The following is a 22,590-nucleotide window of genomic DNA, read 5'->3' as shown; positions in this document are numbered from 1 at the left end:
CTCACTTGAGAACAGGACATGTAAGTCACACTGAAACCCTGTGGTGTTGCATAAGCTTTTATTCCTTTCTTATCAGAGACTCCAAAACAGTGTCAGTCCTGAAATGTTCTACATTTTTTTTACCAATATTTTAATGGGATTCCCTAATTTTCAATGTTGTTGTGTCTCTTTCTTAAGCCTTTAAGTACCTGTAATACCATTACAGGGATTTTGAAAAGTGCCATTTTTCCATAAGTATTTGCCTCTGAATTCCTGTGAGATCTTATGCCCATGCATATGGCACTTTAGCAAACTAGCTCTCCCCTTTGGAGATCTTGTAATTCTGCTCATGCTGCACTGCCATGAGGATAATTCATCACTTCTTCACCCCTCATGTGCTGCGCTGCCTTAGGAAGAGCAGGAATTGTTTGCACTGGGATGTGCAGAGCAGCTGCAGAGTTCAGCTGAACAAGCCTCCTTCACTTTGTGCAGATTTCCTGGTATGAAGGGCCACAAACACAAGAAAGCTGCAGGAGGGTGACTTTCTGGCACTGAAGGTGAGGAGCAGGAGTGTGGATTAAAGTAGGGAAGCAGGGAACAGGCGCTGTGCTCCTCCTCTTCAGCAAACATATACCTGATTTTAACTATGGTGAAAACTCACTTCCTAACACCACATATGGACCTCCATCCCATCTCTTCTTATGCTTTCATCCCATGGAAATCAAGACACAGAAATCCCTGGCAGGGACTTTGTATTTTTCCTAGAATGACAATGGTAAGGGGCAATTTCAGAATTGTGAAGGAGCCTGATGATACCCATCAAGATTTGTTAATGCCCAACAAGATATGTTAAGCCCAACAAGACAGATCAGACGTTCAACCCATAAACCCTAAAGGTTCAGCAGCCTAGGCAGAGTCTCAGCAGGGCATATTTCATATTGGGGTCGGGGGAACCCCAGTGGGATCCGTGCAATAGCATGACTCATTTTCCATGTATCTTCCAGGTAAATGCCCCCTTCACAGCAGATGGGAAACCACTCAATCGCTCTTATTATGTAAGTGTATTACCACTTCAACAGGTTTTTGCCTGTCCTGTCTTAGTGACATGATGAGCTATGCATAGAAATCCATTGTGAGTAATCAGCTATGCTCTGGATCCTGGCACAGTGGGAAAGCTGCTGACCACTGAAAATGTGGAGGTGCTTCTTTCCAGCTGGTCTCTCTAGTAAAGTTTTAGAAGTGTTTTGTAAACTGTTTTCCTGGCCAGATGATTTCCATCTCTGCAGAGGAGGGAAGGGCCAGAGAAGGGTTAGTAACTGAGACTCTGAGGAAGTCTGAGATCCTGAACGTATCCTGCCCAAGCTAGAGAGGAGAACAAAGCAGAACAAAGGAGCAGTTTTCAAAGGAGAACAAAGAGCTGTGGTAATCACTAAATTCAAGTTGGTGGTTGTCAACATGGTTCTTTTGAGTGTCTTCTGTAGCCTGCTGCCCTCTGGACTGGCTACAGTCACAGGTCATATCACACACCCCCAACAGTACAATCAGCAGATACCAACAACTCAAACACACCACCGATCCTCCTGCCTGACTTGGAGGCCAGGCTCTTCCAACCCAATTTCTTGCAGCCCTGGCCTGAGGCACAAGGTGCACTGTCCAGCCTGCCAGGCTGGGGTTATTTTCCAGTTAAAGGGTCTGCCCCCACTGATGTCGCCTGATGCTGCACAGGTAGGATGCTCCCAGTAGCATCCTGACGTGGATATCACCCGACTTTCCCCTTCCCTGAGGGCACCCAGCCAGGCTTCTTGCAGCTCTTCCCATCCCCTCCAGTGAGGGGCTCTGCTGAGCCCTTTCTCTATGCCTGCTTTGCTCAGGAGGGTTTCATTGGCAACGCCTGACTTTGAAGCTGAAGTAAACTTAGACAAAATTAGTCTCAAGAGGAGCAAGTGGGGAGGACGGATTGAGAGCAGCCCTGATGAGAAGGACCTGGGGGCACTGGTTGACGAGAAGCTCGACATGAGCCAGCAATGTGCGGACGCAGCCCAGAAAGCCAACCGCATCCTGGGCTGCACCAGCAGCAGTGTGGCAGCAGGGTGAGAGAGGGGATTGTGCCCCTCCGCTCTGCTCTTGTGGGGCCCCACCTGGAGCCTGTGTTCAGCTCTGGGACCCCAGCACAAGAATGACATGGATGTATTAGAACAAGTTCCAGAGGAGGCCGCAAGGATGCTTAGTGGGCTGGAGCACCTCTCCTACAAAGGCTGAGGGAGTTGGGGTTGTTCAGCCTGGAGAAGACCTTGTAACAAACTTCCAGTACCCAAAGGGAGCTACAGGAAAGCTGGGGAGGGACTCTGTCAGTGAGTGTGGTGATAGGACAAGGGGTAAATGTTTTAAACTAAAAGAGGGTGGTTTTAGATTAGATATAAGGAAGAAACTCTTTACTATGAGAGTGAGGCACTGGAACAGGTTGTCCAGTGGTTGTGGATGCCCCATCCCTGGAAGTGCTCAAGGCCAGGTTGGATGAGGCCCTGAGCAACCTGGTCTGGTGGGAGGTGTCCCTGCCCAGGGCAGGGGGTTGGAATGAAGTGATCTTTAAGGCCCCTTCCAACCCAAACCATTCCATGATTCTGTGATTCTGTGATCTCCCTCTCACACCCTGAGAACGGACACACATCCTGCTGGGACCGTGCTGTTTGCAAAGATGGAGATAGGGCAGAGAGGGTGAGGACAGAGTGCTCTCAGGGCAGTGAATGCATCTGCAGAACAAAAGCCCCACTTCAGGAAAACCTCCCCTTTCTGGTAAAAAAACGTAGGAATGACATTCTCCACACACCACAAATGACCATGTCTTCATTTCCTGCCCCATCTCACTTTCCTCACTGCCGAGTCCCTGTGCAGAACAGATCCTGTTCTGTTCCCTCCTATCAGATTTGGGGGGGTGGGGGGAAAGGACCAAATAGCAAGGAATTCCAGTGGGACAGAGTAAGGATGGGAGCTCTCTGCAACTCTTCCACCCTTCTTCTCGGTGTCATGCTTACATGGCCCTACCACAGCCCAGTCACCACAGTAAAATAAGTGTACCTCTTTGCCTTATACCAACTGGGAAAACTTTATATGGCTGACAGGAAAATACAGGACAGCTCTACTTCAGAATGGCATTCTAATGGTACTCCATTTCTGGTCAAACATAGGTTCTCATCTGCACTTCCCCCAAAGTGTTTTTTTAGAAAATAAGCTAAAAAAATTAGGAAAGAGTTATTCCCTAATAAACTAGCATACCATTAATGATCCTTAAAGACAGGTAGGCCCTATGCCTGCTGGAGGTTTGCCATGAGGTGGTTTCCTTACTTATGATGAGTAAGCATCATTCCCCACCTACATACTGCATGGTGCAGTCAGGGCTAAGGACCTGCTGTCAGATCCCACCTCCCTGCACAGATCCTTGCACAAACTCTTTCTGGGGATTCAACAGATGTAGAAGGTTGCTGTTGTGGTTCTGAGCAGAGGGAAGAATGGAAACTTGGAGTTTACAAAGCACCTTGCTCTGTGGCAAACCAAAGGTATTTTTCTCCTCTTGTGGACTCCTTAGTTACTTTTTGTGCGTTGGTCCCATGGGCCCTGGCAGGCTCTGGAGACTGCCATGACCCCAAGACGCCAACAGTATGACACAAAAAGAGAGAGCTAATGCATGAAGCTGAAGCAGCCTTGAAAATTTCCATCTTCTCACAGGACAGACAGCCCAACCTCCATCTGGTGTCCCTTAGGTGACTTCCAAAGGACAGATTAATACTCCAGCCTTTCTGCACTTTGCAATACATGGAGCTGTACTGCTGCCACCTTCCAGGTGACAGTCCTACCGGAGCTTATCCGTCTCATCAGACCCAGATCAGAAACCTTTGCTTAGGCTGCAAAACTCTTCTGTGCTCCAGGCGAAGGAATCCGATTCAAACACACGTAAGTGCCTAGAGGTAGGTGTCCAGATGCACTTGCGTGCATGAATGCGTACTGCCCGATCATTGACTACAGACAGTGGTGACCTAGCCCCTGTGGTCAGCAGATCCTATAGAGAATTTCCACTTACCCTAGGGCAGGGCCCTACATTCAGGGAGTGAGTTACTCTGTAGGGCCCATGCTGTAGCTCTTCTCTGACTGCAACAGGGGCTCAGACCCTCAGGGTGCCATTCCACTGCCCCTTACTTGGGTGTCTACAGCCACTCAAGATGCCCTAGGTACCCAACCTAGGGCCACTCAAGATGCCCTAGGTATCCACGTGGGAGAGGCAGACCGCAACCCTGGGATTGAAGGAGACCCACACACTGCTGGGTGTGAAGGGAATAGAGGCTGAGTAGGCACCGGGGGTCTCAGATGGCTCTCAGCACCTGTCTTTAGGTATCTGAACCATCACTTGAGTCTGCAATGTGGGTGTGTTAAACTGGGGCTTGCACCATCCCAGGGTCCACAGCTATGTTTGCAAGAGTGGACATCTATGTTTTGCAAGAGAAGGTGGTCGGAAAGGTTGGGCTGTGTCTCTGACAGCATGTGCGTCTACAGGTCAGAGAAAGCAGCCGCTGGTTAACCTCACTGTTCTCTGTGCAAATCTGGAGTCACAACTGACTCCTGCAGCTGCTGGTTACACAAACACAAGAGCTCAGTGCAGTGCAATAAAGTACAGTAATTAAAAAGGAATTTAGACCCTACTTCAACCTCAAAAATATCCTGATTCACAGACATTTAGGCCAACACTTGCATCCTGAACAGCCTTTTCAGCCAGCAGTGCCAGCAGCAACACCTGGGGTTAAGCCATTGTTCAAATGACAGTTATCCTACAAAAGTCCACTCCCTATTTTGAAAATTTAAGTGCTATGTTTCCTTAGTTGTCTTCCAATGTCTTCCTTTTTTCTATTCTGAATTTGTCTAGCTTCTGCTTCTCACAGCTTCCATGCTGACTGTGTCTAACATTAAATTAATGAACCTACCCACAGTTCTCAGACTCTTCTCATCTCCAGAATTTTTCTCTGGAGGGTTTGTATTACCTTCAAGCTTCTCCTGACAGAGTAAAAAATAGTTTTGCAGGCTTCATTCGTGGGTGAATGAAAAAAGAAGACAAAGCAGCAAAAGGGCCACAAAGATGATCAAGGGGCTGGAGCACCTCTTCTGTGAAGACAGGCTGAGAGAGCTGAGGCTGTTCAGCTTACAGAAGAAAAGGCTCCGGGGTGATCTAACTGAAGCTTTTAAATACTTAAAGGGGTCTTATAAAAAGGATAGCGAAGGACTCTTTACTCAGGTAGATAATCATAGGACAAGGGAGAATGGTTTTAAACTGAAAGAGAGCAGATTTAGATTAGAGGTTAGAAGGAAATTTTTCACTCAGAGGGTGGTGAGGTGCTGGCACAGGTTGCCCAGACAGGTTGTGGATGCCCCATCCCTGGAGGTGTTCAAGGCCAGGCTGGATGAGGCCCTGGGCAACCTGATCTGGTGGGTGGCATCCCTGCCTATGGTAGGGGGGTTGGAACTGGATGATCTTTGAGGTCCCTTCCATCCCAGACCATTCTATGATTCTATGTTTCTATGTTTCTATGATTCTATTATTCTATGATTCCATGTTTCTATATTTCTATGATTCTATTATTCTATGTTTCCATGTTTCTATGTTTCTATGATTCTATTATTCTATGATTCTATGATTCTATGATTCTGTGATTCTATGATTCTATGAAAAGACATTTTCATGGTCTTTCTTAATGTGCCAGAGCACTTTCTCAGACCATTTTTTTCCTTAAAAATTTGGAGCAACTTTCTGTGTTGAGCCCATTGCAGGGAAGCTAAGACTGCTCAGGCAAAAGCGCTGCCTGAGGGAAGTAACAGCTTATTTCAAGATTTCAACTGAGTGGTGGTGAGCAGCCATCATGAAGAAACAAGTCTTTCGCAAACAATGGACTGTAGAAGATCCTTTTTCAGCCCTGGTGGTACAATTTGAAACATGAACTTATCTGAAGTAACCTGCAAGTCACAACAGCTCGATTTAGTCAGCATTTCTGCCCTGTTCCCCCCACCCTGTCACATTACGCTGTGGAGGTCCCATCTCACACATTGTAACAACAGTTTGGGTTCCTGATTTGGCACATGCATTGATGCATTGTACTCAGCTTCTCAACTTTAGTTCTGGACATCTCAGTGATCCTAAACAGGTGTCTTTTTCATTTTTTTAAGCACAAAAACAAGATTCTTCTGCATGGCTTCTGATCCCTTCAACTACCCCAACGGCAGCTCCTCCTCTTTCATCCTTGTGGGTGTCCCCACCCTGGAAGCTTTCCCCACCTGCCTGGGCATCCTTTTCTGCTCAGCATATATCATCGCTTTGGTTGGAAATGGTGTAGTTTTGCTTGTCATTGGGCTGGACAAGTCCCTGCGTGACCCCATGTATTGCTTCTTGGGCATGCTGGCAGTCATCGATGTGGTGATGGTGACATCCATCATCCCAAAGATGCTGAGCATATTCTGGCTGAATTCTACTGAGACTGGTTATGTGGCCTGTTTTGTTCAGATGTTCCTTGTTCACTCTGCAACATCCGAGGAGTCCGGAGTGCTCCTGGCCATGGCTTTTGACCGCTACATTGCAATTTGTCACCCTCTCAGGTACCAAAGGATCTTGACTCACCAAACAATTGCCCGAATAGGCCTGGCTATCGTGGTGAGAGCTCTCCTTTTCATAGTCCCGTTGGCAGGGATGGTGACAAAGCTCCCCTATTGCCGTTCCCTTGTGGTTCCCCATTCGTATTGCGAGCACATGGCCGTGGTGAAGCTTGCATGTGCAGACCCCAGACCTATTAGATTTTACTGCGTGTCTATGTCCTCTCTTATAGTAGGGATGGACATGGCATTCATTGCTGTGTCTTATGGGATGATCCTTACAGTTGTCCTGGGGAAGAAATCATGCTGTAAAGCCTTCCGCACCTGTGGATGTCATATCTGTGTGATGATGCTGTATTACATCCCTGGGATGGTCTCCATATACGCACAGCAGTTTGGCAGCAGTGTATCTGTGCGAGCACAAGTTCTGCTAGCCGATCTCTACCTCATCCTCCCTGCCATGCTGAATCCCATAATTTACAGCATGAGGACCAAGCAGATCCATCAGGCAGTGCTCAAAATGCTATTTTCCAGGAAGGTTCATGCCTGACACAGTAGTCAGTGATTTTCCAGGTGTGTTCATCAATGCAAAGACAGCACCAATTTCATTCCCAGTGAATGTATACAGTGAACAGAAGCAATGAGAGGATGGGAGAGGACTTGGCATTAGTGGCCGCATGAGACCCTACTCTGTGACAAGACGTATTTGGAACTGGGATCTTAAGCAAATATCGGGATCCCATTTCCCCTTCTTTCTTACCAGGTGATAGAGAGGCAAGCACCCACCTTTGAGTTTTGAGCTGTTCCCAATGCCATGAATGTCCCTATGATAATTTAAAGCAACAGCTTACAAATCCATGTATATTTGTGTCAATAAACAGATTCTATTTGAAATGTGGAATTTTCATCTATGGTGTCTTTTTTAGTCCCTTCTGGACTATTGGGCTAGCAGTAGACGACTGTCACACTTTGCAGGTGCTCTAGCCACAGAGGATCTCCCCTCTGTGCCTCTCTTGTACAAGAGGTTTTCCCTTGCTGAGCGCAGACCAGCTTGTCCAGGTTTCTGGGTGATGATGGCAGCTGAGTATTTGATGAATAATTTGATCACCTAGGAAAGCTTATCGTTGAGTCACTCTACGCTTAAAAGTTCTCTTTCGTGAGCTATTTTGCAGAGTGCTGGAAACAGCTGGGGAAGGGAGATGCCTGTGGTCTGGAGGAAATTCTATAAGCATATGGCAAAGAAGAGAAACATCCTGAAATCTTCAAAGCATTCTTCTGTCAGTCCAACAGATCACACCAGCTGGGTAAGGAAACCAAAGCAGGGAGATTCACCGTGGTATTTATTACTTTTTCTAGGTGTCCATATCTTCTAGTGGTGAAAATAAACATTGACTCTGCTTGGGGATACTTACTAATTCAGTGTTTGCTTGCTGTAATGACCACAAGTTGGTGAATAGCTAAATATATCATGCCTCAGAGGCCTGGAGGACAGCATGACATAGATCTGAGTGTCCCGAGCCTAGCTAACTACTGCTGCAAGTAGACCGGCTGCTTCTTAGACTTCTCCGAGACCTCTATGAGCAAGCAAGCTATGTCCAAGCAGGATCCAGACCCCATCCAGGTGTCACAGCACCTGACCATGTTGAGGTTCCCCAGGGTGCAGAAGACCTCTTGAAGCCAGAATGCAGCCAGCAATGACGCAGGTAGGTCAGGTCCCCCAGCAGCAACAGGTTTCATCTGGAAACTGCAGGCACAAGGAGTCATTCTGAGGCTTTACACCTTAGGATCAGCAGATGAGAAGTCCAGCTCTGAGCTGGGATGAGGAGATACTCTGCAGGCACTATTTGAATTGGTACTGGAGTTTCCTTGGGAGAGCTGCACTCTCAGAGAACCTGAAGCTACATGTCAATAGCAAATACCAAAGTACCAGCACTAACAACATTTATCCCTATAACCGTATAGAGTTTATGTGGCAAGGTTTTGGTAGTGAGGGGCTGCAGGGGTGCAGCAGGAGGGCAGGAGGTACTCCAGGCACGCAGCAGCAGTCCCCCTACAGCCCATGGAGAGGCCCCTGGTGGAGCAGGCTGTCCCCCTGCACCCATGGGTCCCACATGGAGCAGATCTCCACGCTGCAGCCCCCCCGTGGAGGAGCCCCCGGTGGAGCAGGTGGATGTGGCCTGGAGGAGGCTGCGGCCCATGGAGAGCCCCTCGCAGGAGCAGGCCCCGGGCCGGAGCTGCAGCCCGTGGAGAGGAGCCCACGCAGGAGCAGGGGTCTGGGGGGAGCTGCCGCCCGTGGGGGACCCGTGCTGGAGCAGTTTGCTCCTGGGGGATGGACCCCATGGGACGGAGCCGTGTGGGAGCAGTTCTTGAGGAGCTGCTGCCTCTGGGCAGCCCCCGCAGGCTCAGCTCGGGAAGGACGGCTCCTGTGGGAGGGACCCCACGGGGAGCAGGGGCAGAGAGGGACCGTGAGGGAGCGGCGGAGACAAAGCGTCAGGGACTGACCGCAGCCCCCATTCCCCGTTCCCCTGCACTGCTCAGGGGGAGGAGGTGGAAGAGGGTGGATGGGGGGGAAGGTGTTTGTGGTTTGCTTTTAGTTTCTCACTGTTCTAGTCTGCTAGTGATAGGTAGTAAATTATACTAATCTCCCCATGCTGAGTCTGTTTTGCCCGTGACAATAACTGGTGAGTGATCTCCCTGTTCTTATCTCAGCCCTTGAGCCCTCTTCATCATATCTCCCCCCAACTTTCCCTTTGAGGAGGCAGAGTGAGAGAGCGGCCGTGGTGGAGTTCAGCTGCCCTGCAGGGTAAAACCACCATGATACCTTACCGTCAGACATTCCAATAAGGGAGCAGAGATGTTACTCCTGGGCTCTGGCTGGAGCCTTCTGAGATTCAGGAAGACTTAAGCTACAAACAGCCAACTTTTGGGAAAAAAAGCAGCAGTCTGGTGAGCCTTTGCCAAGGAGGTTTTGGCAGGGATAAGTGACAGTTCCCATTAGGATGTTTAAGATGTGTGAGTGATGAAGTAGAGATACGGAGTGGAGAGGAATGTCTGTGTCAGAGATCCTTGTGGTATCAGTTGCTCATGGTGGTCTGCAAAGAGAGGGGAGTTTCATCAGAGCCAGCAGCCATGACCCCAGCTGGGTCTGAGAGTGGAGGAGGAGCAGAGGGGTGAAGCTGGGGAAAGCTGGCTCCATTAAAGCAAGGACTCAGAAGAAAAGCACACACTGCTTGTCTTTAGGATCCTGAAGTCAATGTAGAGGACTAGCTCCAGCCATAGACTGACACCATGTCTACACTTGCCACCTGTGTTTGGTCAGATGAATCCCACCCAAAATGTTCTGTTTAATCTCATTTCTACATCATTTTTAAAGTCAGTGATACACATTCAAAATCAAAACTGGTTCAAGCATGTTATTCCCCATGTCAGAAATGTTTTTTCCAGTCTTTGTGGTGTTTCTCTGATTTTCCGCTGCACTTTTTCCTGACAGCTTGAAAAAGTCAGTTGTCAGAATGTTTCTGCTATCCTGAATTTCCAAGGCGTGGATGGAACTGACATTGGCAAAGTATGCAAAGAATAACGGGAAGGGATTCTATAGGTACATTGCTCAGAAAAGAGAGGCCGAGGAGAGTGTAGCCCCTCTGATGAATGGGAAGGGTGAACTGGTAACGACAGACATGGAGAAGGCTGAAGTACTCAACAACTTCTTTGTCTCAGTCTTCACTGCCAGTCAGGCTTCCCAAGTCTTTCGTTCCCCTGATCCTGTAGAAGGAGGCTGGGGGAGCAAAGTCCCACCCACTGTAGGCGAAGAGCAGGTTTGAGGCCACCTGATGAAAATAAACACGTACAAGTCTATGGGGCCTGATGACATGCATCCCAGGGTCCTGAAGGCTGATGTAGTTGCCAAACCTCTCTCCATCATATTCGGAAAGTTCTGGCAGTCAGGCAAAATCCCTGGTGACTGGGAAAAAGGAAACATCACTCCTATTTTTAAAAAGGGTAGAAAGGAGAACCCAGAAAACTGCAGACTGGTGAGCCTCACCTCTGTGCCTGGCAAGATCATGGAACAGATCCTCCTGGAAGCAATGTCAAGGCACATGCAAGACAAAGCGATGATCAGAGACATCCAGCATGGCTTCACCAAGGGCAAATCATGCCTGACTGATCTGGTGGCCTTCTACAATGGAGTGACAGAATCAGTTGACAAGAAAAGACTGAGCAATGTCATCTACCTGGCCTTCTGTAAGGCCTTTGACACAGTCCCACATGACATGCTGGTCTCCAAATTGGAGAGAGATGGTTTTGATGGGTGGACCATTCAGTGGATAAGGAATTGGCTTGAAGGTCCCACCCAGAGAGTGGTGGTCAATGGCTCTACATCCAAGCAGAGGCCGGTGATGAGTGGTGTACCGCAGGGGTCTGTCTTGGGACTGGTGCTGTTTAATATCGTTATCAATGACATAGACAGTGGGATCAAGTGCACCCTCAGCAAATTTGCAGATGACACCAAGCTGAGTGGTGTGGTTGATACAATAGAAGGAAGGGATGCCATCCAAAGGGACCTGGACAGGCTGGAGAATTGGACCCATGTGAACCTAATGAGGTTCAACAAGGACAAGTGCAAGGTGCTGCACCCAGGCCAGGGCAATCCCAGACATGAGCACAGACTAGGAGAAGAACTCACTGAGAGCAGCCCTGCAGAGAAGGACTTGGGGGTTCTGGTGGACGAAAAGCTCAACACAAGCCAGCAGTGTGCGCTTGCAGCCCAGAAGGCCAACTGCGTCCTGGGCTGCATCAACAGAGGTGTGGCAGCAGGGGAGGGAGGGGATTGTGCCCCTCTGCTCTGTCCTGGTGAGGCTCCAGAGTACTGTGTCCAGGTCTGGGGCCCCCAGCTCAAGGAGGATGTGGGGCTGTTAGAGCAGGTCCAGAGGAGGGCCATGAAGATGATCAAGGGGCTGGAGCACCTCCTATGAGGAAAGGCTGAGATGGCTGGGGCTGTTCAGCCTAAAAAAGAGAAGGCTCTGGGGTGACCTCATCGTGCCTTTTCAATACTTAAAAGGGACTTACAAGAAAGATGGAGAGCGACTTTTTGCTCAATCACATAATGACAGGACAAGGGGGAATGGTTTTAAACTAAAAGAGGGGAGATTTAGATTAGATGTCGGGAAGAAGTTCTTCACTCAGAGGGTGGTGAGACACTGGCACAGGTAGCCCAGAGAAGCTGTGGATGTTCTGTCCCTGGGGAGAGACAGGAGATGCTTCCAGCTACTCGTCCAGCAGCAGCCAGAAACAAAACTGCACTTTCTTGTGCTCCAGGCAGAAACACAAATCTGTTGTTCTGCTGGAGACAACTCGTGCAGCCTATTCCTGCCTCACTCGGTCCTCTCCTAGCACCTGCCATTTGAAAAATAAATTAGATGGGAAAGAATTGACTTGAGACTAAGGCTGTTACTGTCTAGCCCCTTTGCAGAGGTTATTACAGAATTTGTCTGCAGAGGCCTCGTGCTCTTGGGACTCTCCTTCTAGGAGGAGTTTTCCTGCAGAACTGCTGGGGTGATTTATGTACATCCGTGCTGCTCTGCCCTCACGCGTGAAGGCATCCTTTCCTCGGCTTGAGCATCCCCCAGGGTGGCAGATGCCTGCAAGCAGAGCATGAGGTGGGTGGATGTGGCTGAGGACTGACCTGAGGTGGGTTGTGTCGGGCTCAGGGCACAGCAGGCTGCTGCAGGTGCCCAAGGACTGGAGGCTGGCTGGGGGAGAGCAGTCAGCCTGTGTATGTTCACAAGCTGAGTCAGCTAGGAAAAAGGCAATTGCTGGAAACTTTCTTTAAAAAATCAGTTGTTCAAAATTTAAGTGTCTTATTAAATGAAAACACAAACTGAAGGTTGCAGAATTCTGATTTTTTGAGTATTTTTTTAGCTAAAAATATGTTCTGAGTTTAAAAAAGAGTAAGCTAATAAGTATCAAGCTTTTTAACTAAAACCAGCATTTGTTCACTGAAAAAAAAAATGAAAAGAGAAAAAGAAAAAAAAAAAAAGCCAGTTTGTTTCTGTTTATATAAACCAATCATTAATTAGCTAAATGCACGTTTTCTGTAAAACAAACTAAATGTTCAGCCATGGGTAATATTCTTAATCGCTTGCATACAGGAAGAGATATCTGACTTGCAAGCCGTGGGCACACAGCTGGGGGCCTTGCGGATGGACAGGATTTGGTAAAATAGTCTGGGTTCTGTCACATGTGGTGAAGCTTACTCAGGGTGTGCTGGCGATGCCGAAGGGGGCACGCAGCCCCGTGGCCCGGGATCCCCACCCGGCTCAGGTCACTTGTGGCTTGAAGCAGGGTGCAGGAGGACAGGCTTGTTCTCTGGCAAGCCTGAAGAGAGGGCAGCTTGAGTTCAGAGGCAGGCAGGGACTGGGGGACAAACCTTTACTTGGGGAAGTTCCATGCGACTGGGGTGCAATTTGTGGAGGAGGAGCAAAAGTTCCAGGGCCAGCTACACACGCACAGGTCAGGGCATGGACCACGGCAGCAGCTGCTCCAGGGCTGGAAACTTGCCTTGGATGTGAACAGGTGTCCTAAATCCTGTGCTAGCGGCCAGACCAGGCAGCGCTCACATTTGTGCTCAAGCCAGGAGCAATAACCCGGCTTCATTTCTATAGGAAAGTATGTCTGGAGCATGCTTTATGCTCCATAAACCTGCATGGCAGCTCCCCACTGCCCTGGAGGTGTCTGTGATGAGAAGGAAGGGAGTGAAAGAGATGGGATGGGGAGAACTCAGTCTGGAAGATGTGAAAGGCAGACATAAAACATCACAGGAGAGCACAGGGCCCATTTCTCAGTCAAAGAATTCTGCATCCAGCACTCATTAACAGCACGAGGGACTTCACTGTGATGAAAAGGAATTAAACTACAGGAAAAAGGTCGGTGGTGCCTAGGAACTGGTGGCATTGATCTCAATGTATTTCAGCCTGCAGTACTGATTTTTCATAAAGTTCTGATTTCTCAAAGCTGATGAAACTTAAAGGCAGAGTGAAAATAGAAATTAAAGAAATTAGAAATTAGAAATTAGAGAAAACATTGAGAGGTGCTTTGCACAAGTCCAGCTGATGGCCAAGCCTGCACCTCTGCATGCCTGCAGAAGGGGCGGCTTTGGTTAGGAAGGTGAATGGGGCACGTGAAGCTGCAGCTACAACACCACGGGCAAAAGTGGCATGGGAGAGCTGGTCAGGATGTCATGCAATTAGAAGCTATTAAGTAGAGAAATCAGATAAAAGCAAATGAAGACAACTACCCCTCCGCGTGAAGGGGAGAGGTCTATGCCTACCCAAGAGACAGGCAATCAGAGATTTATTTCTTTATTTTTAATGTAATTTACTTAATTAATAAATGAGAAGCATGTTAAACAGCTTCTGTCAAGAACAGAAAACAAATACAGCGGTCCTGGGTAAATGGCACAAGGGAAAAGGTGTCTGTGAGTTGGCCAAGGAGGTCTCTGGATTGCTCTGCCAAACTTCTATTAGTCCTGGCATGCCGCGATGACTGCAGACACGCTTCCTCAGGCCATTACTTTAGTGAGACAGTAAGATAATGTGATTAACTGCAGATTACTTAGCCTGACGTCAATGCCCAGCAGACTGCCCAAGATGATAACAGAAGATTTGGTCAATAAAGATTTACATGACTGGAATCAAATTAAATTAATTGCAATCAATGTGGCTTCACAGGAGATAGCTCTTGTCAAACAAACTTGATTTAATTTTCTGATGAGATGGCAAGTTTGGTTAACCAATGTGCACACGTGTGTGTGCACGGTACACAGACTGCACCTCTGCCACGCTGCTTTCCTGTGAGGAGCTGCCCACCACAAAACGGGTGTTTCTGCAGGGACTCCACAAGTGCTGGCTCTAGGCTAGAATTTATTCTGTGCCACTTTCCTCAGTAGTCCTAAAATCAGTACAAGTTGTGTCTCAAATGGTGCTGGGGAAAGACAAGTCATGCACAGCAGTCCAGAGAGATTGGTGGATGCAATCACTCAAAGGAACTGCCTGAAATAAACTGATGAGGAGAGTAGGCAGGTTTTCACGGGGGGGGCACTGCATCCTAGAAAACAGAAGCTCTGGGAAGCAGCTGACAGCACACTTACAGGTGTCACTGGGACCCAAAGGGCTAGTGCAATTTTGGATGCATAAAACAGAAATAGAGGAGGTTATATATAAAAAAATAGGAAATTGATATCATGTAGATGTGTGGATAAGAACCCTCTCATAAGGCAGGTCATAGAACAGGTGGCTGGGGATGAGAAACTTGCAGTGCTCTGGGACTTTAGTTTATCAAGAATAACTCCTTGGTCGTGGCAAGTGCACACCTTCAGTGAAAATACTCTGCCACAAAGGGCTCTCTGGCCAAGCACAGGAAGGCAGAATAGGGAGCTGTGGCTGGAAGGAGTAGACAGGCAATGCCCAACGGGAAGAAAAGTGCATGGTTATAACCATGAGGATAAGTTGCACTTGAGGCAAAAATCAAGGGATGGAGGTTCTCTATCTCCAAATGCTAATGAGCCTGCAGTAGTGCATTACCTTTCACAAAAAGCATGCTTTAGTGAATACTGTGTCACTGTGATGTGAACATCAGACAGGACAACATTCCTCATTGCTTTGGCCTGCAGTCCCATGGGTGGAGGAGTGTGCAGGCCATTCATACCATTTTAATTGTACCTTCCTTGGCTGAGGGTAGCAGTGGCTGCTGACTGAAACATCATTTTCCTGGCTGCAGTTTCTCTCTCAGCTCAGTTTCACCACGGACATGTTGTCCGGGCAGAGCTTCTGCATGACCCAAAGTGACCCGGGCTTGTATGCCCAGTCCTGTCTCCAAGCAGGGGTCCTTGCTGCAAGCCCCGAAGCCACCCATTGCACTGCTCATGAGGGCTGGACAGGGGCGAAGACCATGGGGTCATCAAGCCCCGCTTTTCCCACTGCCCCCTGCAATAGTGACTGGAAGCCGTGGCAGGGCAGGACACCGCGGTGCCAGCCTTTAGACAGACACACTTGCTGCAAAAGCCAGAGGTTACGCAGAGTGGCTGGACGGGGAATCAGAAGGGAAGGTGGCCCCACGTGAGCAATAGGACAGGCTGGACTCTCTGGCAGTGACTCCTGCGGAAAGCACTGACCACAGCAACAGTTTAAAAGCCTGACTGTGGGTTACAGGTGCTGAAAGTTTCTCCCTATATTGCGTGACAACTGAAAACTGTAGTGCGCACAGTTTTACGAACAACCAAGAAGGTAGCAAAATCCCAACCTTTCTGTCACTGTGTTACAGGGAACTAAAGTCAGGAACAAATATTTGACTTGTTCCACCTATGCCATGTCAAGCCCCAACCAAACCAACACCAATTCTTTGCCTTTTCTCCTGATGGGCATCCCTGGCCTTGAAGATCTCCACATATGGTTTTCCATCCCATTCTGCTTTATGTACGTCATGACCTTGCTGGGAAATATCATGATCCTTCTTGCTGTGAGGTTGAACAAAAGTCTCCATGAGCCTATGTACTATTTTATTTCCATGTTGGCTGTCATTGACCTCACTTTCTCAACTGCTGTAGTTCCCAAACTGCTGGGCATATTCTGGTTGGATTCAAGAGAGATTGTTTTTGAGGCCTGCTTCATCCAGATGTTCTTCATCCACACGTTCACCGCAGTGGAGTCAGGGGTGCTCCTGGCAATGTCCTTTGACCGGTATATAGCCATCTGCAACCCTCTGAGATACTCCACCATCCTAACGATCTCAAGGACCACCCAGATAGGACTGCTGTCTCTGGCCAGGGGAGCTGCTGTCATGACACCTTTAATGTGCCTCCTCACCAGCTTGCCCTACTGCAAATCCCGAGTCATCCCTCACTCCTACTGCGAGCACATGGCCGTGGTGAAGTTGGCCTGTGCTGACCCATCCGTCAGTGACCTCTACAGCATCATTGTGGCAACACTGTTGGTTGGGACAGACTCTGTCTTCATCACTGTCTCCTACGGCATGATCCTCAGGTCTGTGTTGAGGCTGCCATCCCAAGAGGCACGTCTCAAGGCCCTCAGCACCTGCGGGTCCCACATTTGCATCATCCTCCTGTTTTACATAGGCGGCCTCCTCTCTATGTACCTCCAGATGTTCTCTTTCAGCTTGGCACCTCACATCCAAGTCCTGGTGGCTGATTTCTATTTGACAGTCCCTCCCATGCTCAACCCATTCATTTATGGCATAAAGATGAAGCAGATCCGGGGAGGGATTTTCAGACTGCTGGAGAAGTTGGCAGGACTCATGTTCTCGCATGCTTATAAAGGCAGGCGAGATGCTCAGAGAGCAAGGTGCTCCCCAGAAAATAATTTATCTGACCCTAGACTAGGTGTGATGCTAGGTGCAATGAATGCCCGTGATGTTAGGGCAATGAATGCCCCAGAAATGCCCATCTTTCTCCAGTGACTGGAAAGGGAACCTAGACCAAAGGCCTAACACTGACATGACAAAAGTTTACTGGTGTGAAACCAACGGCTCAGTCCTGATGGATGCTGGACAACTGTCTCCTTGGCCAGTGCACTCATGTCTTCCGAGATATCACTTGGAAACATTATATCATGGTATCACTTGGACAGCAGCAGCACTTCAGCCGCTGCGGCACGTGGCTGAGGTGTCCCCCAGGGCAGGGTGCATCAGCCAGCGAGGACAGCTGTGTCCAGCAAGCAGCAGCGAGGTGACACCGCTGTACGCAGTGCCTCGCATCCCTTGTGGGGGGAATGGGACGATGCCTGGACCCCCTCCTTGCCTACAAGGGATGGCAACGGCTCACCCTGTGTCTTATCCACCTCTCCATGCAAGAGACATCTGTGCTTCGCTTCTGATCAGGAGTCAGACTGATGCATCTAAGAAACAGTGCAGCTCCAGGCTCCCAGGGAACGGGAGGCTGCTTTAATCAACAGCTACAGTTACACATCCACTGCAGCAGCCTCAGCCGTCACCTCCGATGCCTTTGTGCACCCCTGCTGTAATGTCATGGTGGGGACCACACGCACCTCAATGCAAGGCAGCGTGGCAGGGTGAAGTGGTGTAAGCCCTGCTGTCAGTGCAAGGAGCACTGAGCCAACCCAAGCATCAGTGATGCAGGAATCAGCCGGAAAGGAGAAACCCAAGAGGAGGGTTGTGCTCTGCATAGAAGCAATTGCTGATGTGTTTGCTGAGCTCAGAAATCACTCAGACATCTAAAGTAAAAGCTGTTTCCTATTCCTGACATATCCTATAGCCACAGGTGCCAAGAACAATCACAGCTCTCTCTACGAAATAGCATTGCTTCGTAATTCTGCAAAGAGTGATTGGAGATTTATCACCTGGTTTGGAGAGGGTGGTCAAGTCAGAAATAAGGAAGAGAAAAAGGTTCCTGTAAAATGTGATACATCCATCCATCTTTGCTTCCTTCCTTCCTCTCTTTTGAGATCATCCAAATCTCTCTCTAAACTGACAAACCAGCAAAGTCCCGCTGACATGAATCAGACGGAAACATTTTATATTAATTTTAAAATCAGAGACTTGTTTAGGTTGGAAAAGATATTCAAGATCACCAAGTCTGACCATCAACCTGACCATCCCATCACCAAACCATGTCTCTCAGTGCCACATCTACACGTACCCTAAATACCTCCAGGGACAGGGACTCCACCACCCCCCTGGGCAGCCCATCCCAGTGCCTGACCATCCTCTCCATGAAGAAATTCTTCCTCATGACCAGTCCAAACCTCCCCTGGTGCAACTTGAAGCCATTGCCTTGCGTCCCATCACTTGTCACCTGAGAAAAGAGACCAGCACCTCCTTGCTGCAGCCTCCTTTAAGGCGGTTACAGAGACAGATGAGGGTCTTCCCTCAGTCTCCTCTTCTCCGGACTAAACAGCCCCATTTCCCCCAGACCCTCCTCATAACTCTTGTTTTCCAATCCCTTCAGCAGCTTCGTCACTCTTCTCCGAACACATTCGAGAAACTCAACGTCCTTCCTGCAGTGAGGGGCCCAAAACTGAACACGGTACTCGAGGTGCAGCCTCACCAGCACCACATGCAAAGGGAAAATGGCTATGAACATTCAGGCTGTGTCTTGGCTATGAACATTTAGGTTAGGCAACAGAAAAAGTGTCTGCCATGACAAGTGCTTAGAACACAAACACATCGCTTGGAAAGGAAGCAACCCGCCGCTGGAGGACTCCAGGCAAGCATCTTGCTGACCCTGCTGCAGGGCAGCAGAACGGTGCATTGGCAAGGATTAGACAAGCCCACAGGCAGTCAGTGCTTGGTCTGGCACCGTGACACTGGGAGCACGTTGCTGCACAGGAGAGGATGGAGCTCAGGGTGCTCCCGGGTGCTGTGCTCCCTCGGACCAGCTGCTTTGTCCCACGTGCTACGGTGGGCTACAGACCTCTCCATCATAACCTTCCACAGATCACAGACTCTCAGACTCTGAGTGGCTGAGGCTGGGGGCACCCCTGGGTGCCACTCGCTGCTCGCCCCCTGCCCCAGCAGGGCCCCGCGGAGCCACTCGCCCAGCCCCACGTCCCGGCGGCTGCTGGAGACCCCACGGAGGAGCCCCCAGCCCCTCTCCATGCAGCCTGTGCCAGGGCTCCGGCACCCGCCCGGCACAGCAGTGCTGCCTGGGGCCCAGAGGGCACCTCCCGGGCTCCAGGCTGGGCCCGGGGCCTCTGCTCCTGCCACCAGATCGATGAAGCAAGGGGCCAGCTGTAAGAGAAAAAGCTTCCTGCTGGTACATTCTGTGTTAAAGCTGCAGTGCCTGTCACTGGTTTCTCAGCCTCCAACTCTCTGAAATGCTGTTGGACACATTTGCCTCTGCAGACCCCTGACCGTCCTCTGACTACGGACGGCTGACCTGAGCCTTGCAGGACTGGAGCTGTGTTTGCTGCAGTTGTTCCCTCACAGGGACCAGACTTTGCACTTCTCCTGGTTGAACTCCATCAGGCTCCTGCAGCCCAATTCACCACGTCCCTGTCCCTTTTGACAGCAGCACAGCCACAGGGTGAACCAGCCATCCTCCATGTGTAAGTACAGGGATGAGGAAGGGGGTCCTGCCCCAGCAAGCTCCCTAACAGCTGTGCTCGGGGGCGTTGATGCAGGACGTGCCCCTGGTACCCATCATTAAGCTGAGCAGAACTCCCAGGGACTTAGCAGGACTGGGCTTTGTGAAGTGCTCTGTCCCCACTGCAGCCAGAAAATCAGTGATAAGGCGGCACTGATGGTACAAGCCCCAGCTGGGGGCACCAGACACAGGGAATTTGGGGCATTTCTGCCCTGGGCTGCATTTGCCCCAGCACCATGCAGAGGCTGACGAGAGCCCTGCTTGCAAATGAAGCAGGTGCCTTTCCGGGGCTATGGCAGGGGGTCTCGGGATGTCCCTTCTGCTGGTGCTCAGCCCATGAGCTGCTCCTGGGCTGTGATTTCTCCCTCGCTTGTTTGCCAGCTCCCCCAGACAGGGTTCTGCCCAGCCCCAGTTGTGAGGACCCCAAACAAAGAGGCCCCTTCCCCTGTTTACCTGCCCAGCTTGCAGGATGAGCCCTGTTAGCAGCAGCCACAAGTGGCAGCCGGTAGGTGCATTGCAGCAGTAATTAGCCTCAGGACACTTCCAGCTGCTATTAACCATACCTCACTTGATAATTTTTAATTTCTCCTTCGGGTGAAATGTCCAAAGCAAACAACAGCTTAACCCTGTGGCTGCTGGGCGGGGGCAGGTGCCCCAGCAGGGCTGTTCGGAGATGGGTGACAGGGGTGACAAGGAGCCCCTGCAAAGGGCAGTGGGTTGGGGCAGCGACACCTGGCCTTGGCCACGCTGCCTGATCAGGGCCATCTGCAGGGCCCTCGGGATGGGGCCGCTGGCTTGGCTGCAGCTCACAGGCAGTGCCCAGGCTGCTGCAAATTGTTCCAGCGCTGTGGCAAAACAGAGCTGAGCCTTCCTGTCTCTCGAAATCAGTGCATGTTTTAATCCCAGCCAAATTAACAACCTTCAGCAGCATTTCTTACCCCGCTGCCGCACGCGACCCTTTGTGGGATCCATGGCACAGGGGGTCTCTTTGGAAACACCGTCGGACTGGGACCCCAGGTAGCCAGTGTTGACTGCCACCAAACAGCTTTTCTTATTTCACTTCCACATTTTCAGTCCCTAGAAATGCCCCTGCTCTGGGTGTTTTGTTTGTTTTTTTTTTTTTTGGGGGGGTGGGGGAGTGTCTCTCTGATTTTCACAGACTTCTGAAAAGTTTGGACTTGGCTGTTGTTTTTCACACAAGATAGCTGGGTGCCAGGGGACGGCGAGGCACGGCCGCCAAAGCACGTGTCCCTCTGCAGAGGGGACAGGCTGACACAGGGGACAGAGGCATCCCAGTGCCACCAGCGCCCCTGCAGAGCTGGGGCTGGGGAGGAATGGAGTTACTTGGCGGGGGGGGGCTGGAAGCAGGGAGTGGGGTCCTGTGGGATGGGGCCCTCCTGCAGTGCAATGAGGGGTGCGGGGACGTGAGGACGTGGTGATGCTTCCTCTGCCTCCAGCTCCCAGCTCCTGCCAAGAAACTGATGCAAAATCCCCAGCGAGGCGTCACAGTTGCACACCCACTAATTGGCCCATCCACAGCCAGCGGGGGGAGGCTGGGGCCCTGCCAGCGCAGCCACCAGTAATCAATCCTCCTGTGGCCCGTGCTGTAATTACCGTCCAGCTCATTAGCACTAATTGGACTACTCCCAGGAAAGTAGCCTGATGGAAAAAAAAAATAAAATAAACAGAGTTCAATTGCTTTTAACTTTGACTTGTTCAAAAGCCCAGAAAGAAAATAAGTCAGAGGGCCCCCAACACCGCGGAGGGACGCCCCCCTCCCACAGCCCGACCCTCCCAGGGCCAGGGGCCGTGCACAGGTCTCCCGCTGAGGTTAATGGCACGAGCCCTCCTGCAGGCAGTGCAGGGGGCACAGCGATGCTCCCTCACTCACAAAATCCAGGGCCTGTCCCAGCTGCGGGGGGGGGGGGGGGGGGTGGCTGGGCCAGGAGCTGGTTTCCCCTTGGGATGCTCTTCAGGTGCTGCTCTCTGCGAGCTGCACCACAGCAAACCCTTTCACCTCGTGCATCCCCAAACCAGCGTCCCCTCCCCACTGCTCCGCCTGCACTCAGCATCCCCGTGTCGCACGGACCCGTCCGCACCCCACTCCCCTGGGGCCTGCGGCCCTGGAGCTGCTTTGGAAGCACAGCCAGAAGGGGCCCGAGGTGGCCTGGGCTGGGGGTGGGGGAGTCTCACTGCCCCTGTCCCCACTCCTGAGCCCAGCAATGCACTGCATGCGCTGCCAGCTGCCCTTGCCTGGCGTCCCCAGGCCTTTGCTGAGCTGGTTCAAGGCCACGTCCTGGCAGAAAGCAAGCTGCTGTGCAGTCCAAGGCGAGTTTCTCCAGGGCCACGGAGGTGGCAGCAGGAGCTGAATGTGTCAGCAACAGGTCCCTTGGCCACCACCGCCTCCCACTCCCATCCCAGCTGGTGGACCAGGACAAGTGCCACCAGGTCCAAGCAGCAGAGGGGTGGCCCAGGGGACAGGACGGGATGGGCAGTGGTCAGGGAGACGGTCTGCATTGCCCCACACCCACCTTCTTCTGCATCCCCCTGTGGGGGCACAATCACAGAACCAAACTCCCTGGGAGTGGGGTGTCCTGGTACCCCCAGAGCATTTTATCCTGGGGGGCACAGAGGGGTGAGACCAGAGGACGGTCCGAGCCTGTGAGTGGCCCCAGGGGGTTTCACAGAGCTGCTGGGCTGAGACCCTGGCAGTGTCCGCCCATGAGCTTCCCCAAACCATCCCTTTGTGCTGCACTGGGCCCAGCCAGCAGGAGCCGTGCGAGCCCCAGTGCTGGTGCAGGTCGCAGGGGGGGTTCCTGGTGAATCTGTTTGGCAGTGGGACGTGTCAGCCAGGGGGCATCCTGCAGGCCCCC

The 22,590-nt window shown here is 50.8% G+C and overlaps 2 protein-coding genes across 2 annotated transcripts; both read left to right on the top strand.

Annotated features, from left to right (window-relative positions):
• The first annotated feature begins 6,205 nt into the window (after positions 1–6,205).
• LOC118259768 (olfactory receptor 52I2-like) lies at positions 6,206–7,153 on the top strand. Its single transcript, XM_035569525.1, has one exon. The coding sequence runs from the start codon at positions 6,206–6,208 to the stop codon at positions 7,151–7,153; it is 948 nt and encodes a 315-aa protein (XP_035425418.1).
• Positions 7,154–15,966: 8,813 nt separating this feature from the next.
• LOC118259788 (olfactory receptor 52K2-like) lies at positions 15,967–17,073 on the top strand. Its single transcript, XM_035569552.1, has one exon. The coding sequence runs from the start codon at positions 15,967–15,969 to the stop codon at positions 17,071–17,073; it is 1,107 nt and encodes a 368-aa protein (XP_035425445.1).
• The last annotated feature ends 5,517 nt before the right edge of the window (positions 17,074–22,590 follow it).

This window comes from Cygnus atratus, chromosome 1 (assembly GCF_013377495.2).
Source record: "Cygnus atratus isolate AKBS03 ecotype Queensland, Australia chromosome 1, CAtr_DNAZoo_HiC_assembly, whole genome shotgun sequence".
Taxonomy (NCBI): domain Eukaryota; kingdom Metazoa; phylum Chordata; class Aves; order Anseriformes; family Anatidae; genus Cygnus; species Cygnus atratus.
Note: the sequence above shows the minus strand (reverse complement) of the source record. Positions and strands in the feature narration are given on the sequence as shown.

Excerpts from the sequence above, each read along its gene's own strand:
- LOC118259788 (XM_035569552.1), top strand. The coding sequence starts at position 15,967 with ATGTCAAGCCCCAACCAAACCAACACCAATTCTTTGCCTTTTCTCCTG.
- LOC118259768 (XM_035569525.1), top strand. The coding sequence starts at position 6,206 with ATGGCTTCTGATCCCTTCAACTACCCCAACGGCAGCTCCTCCTCTTTC.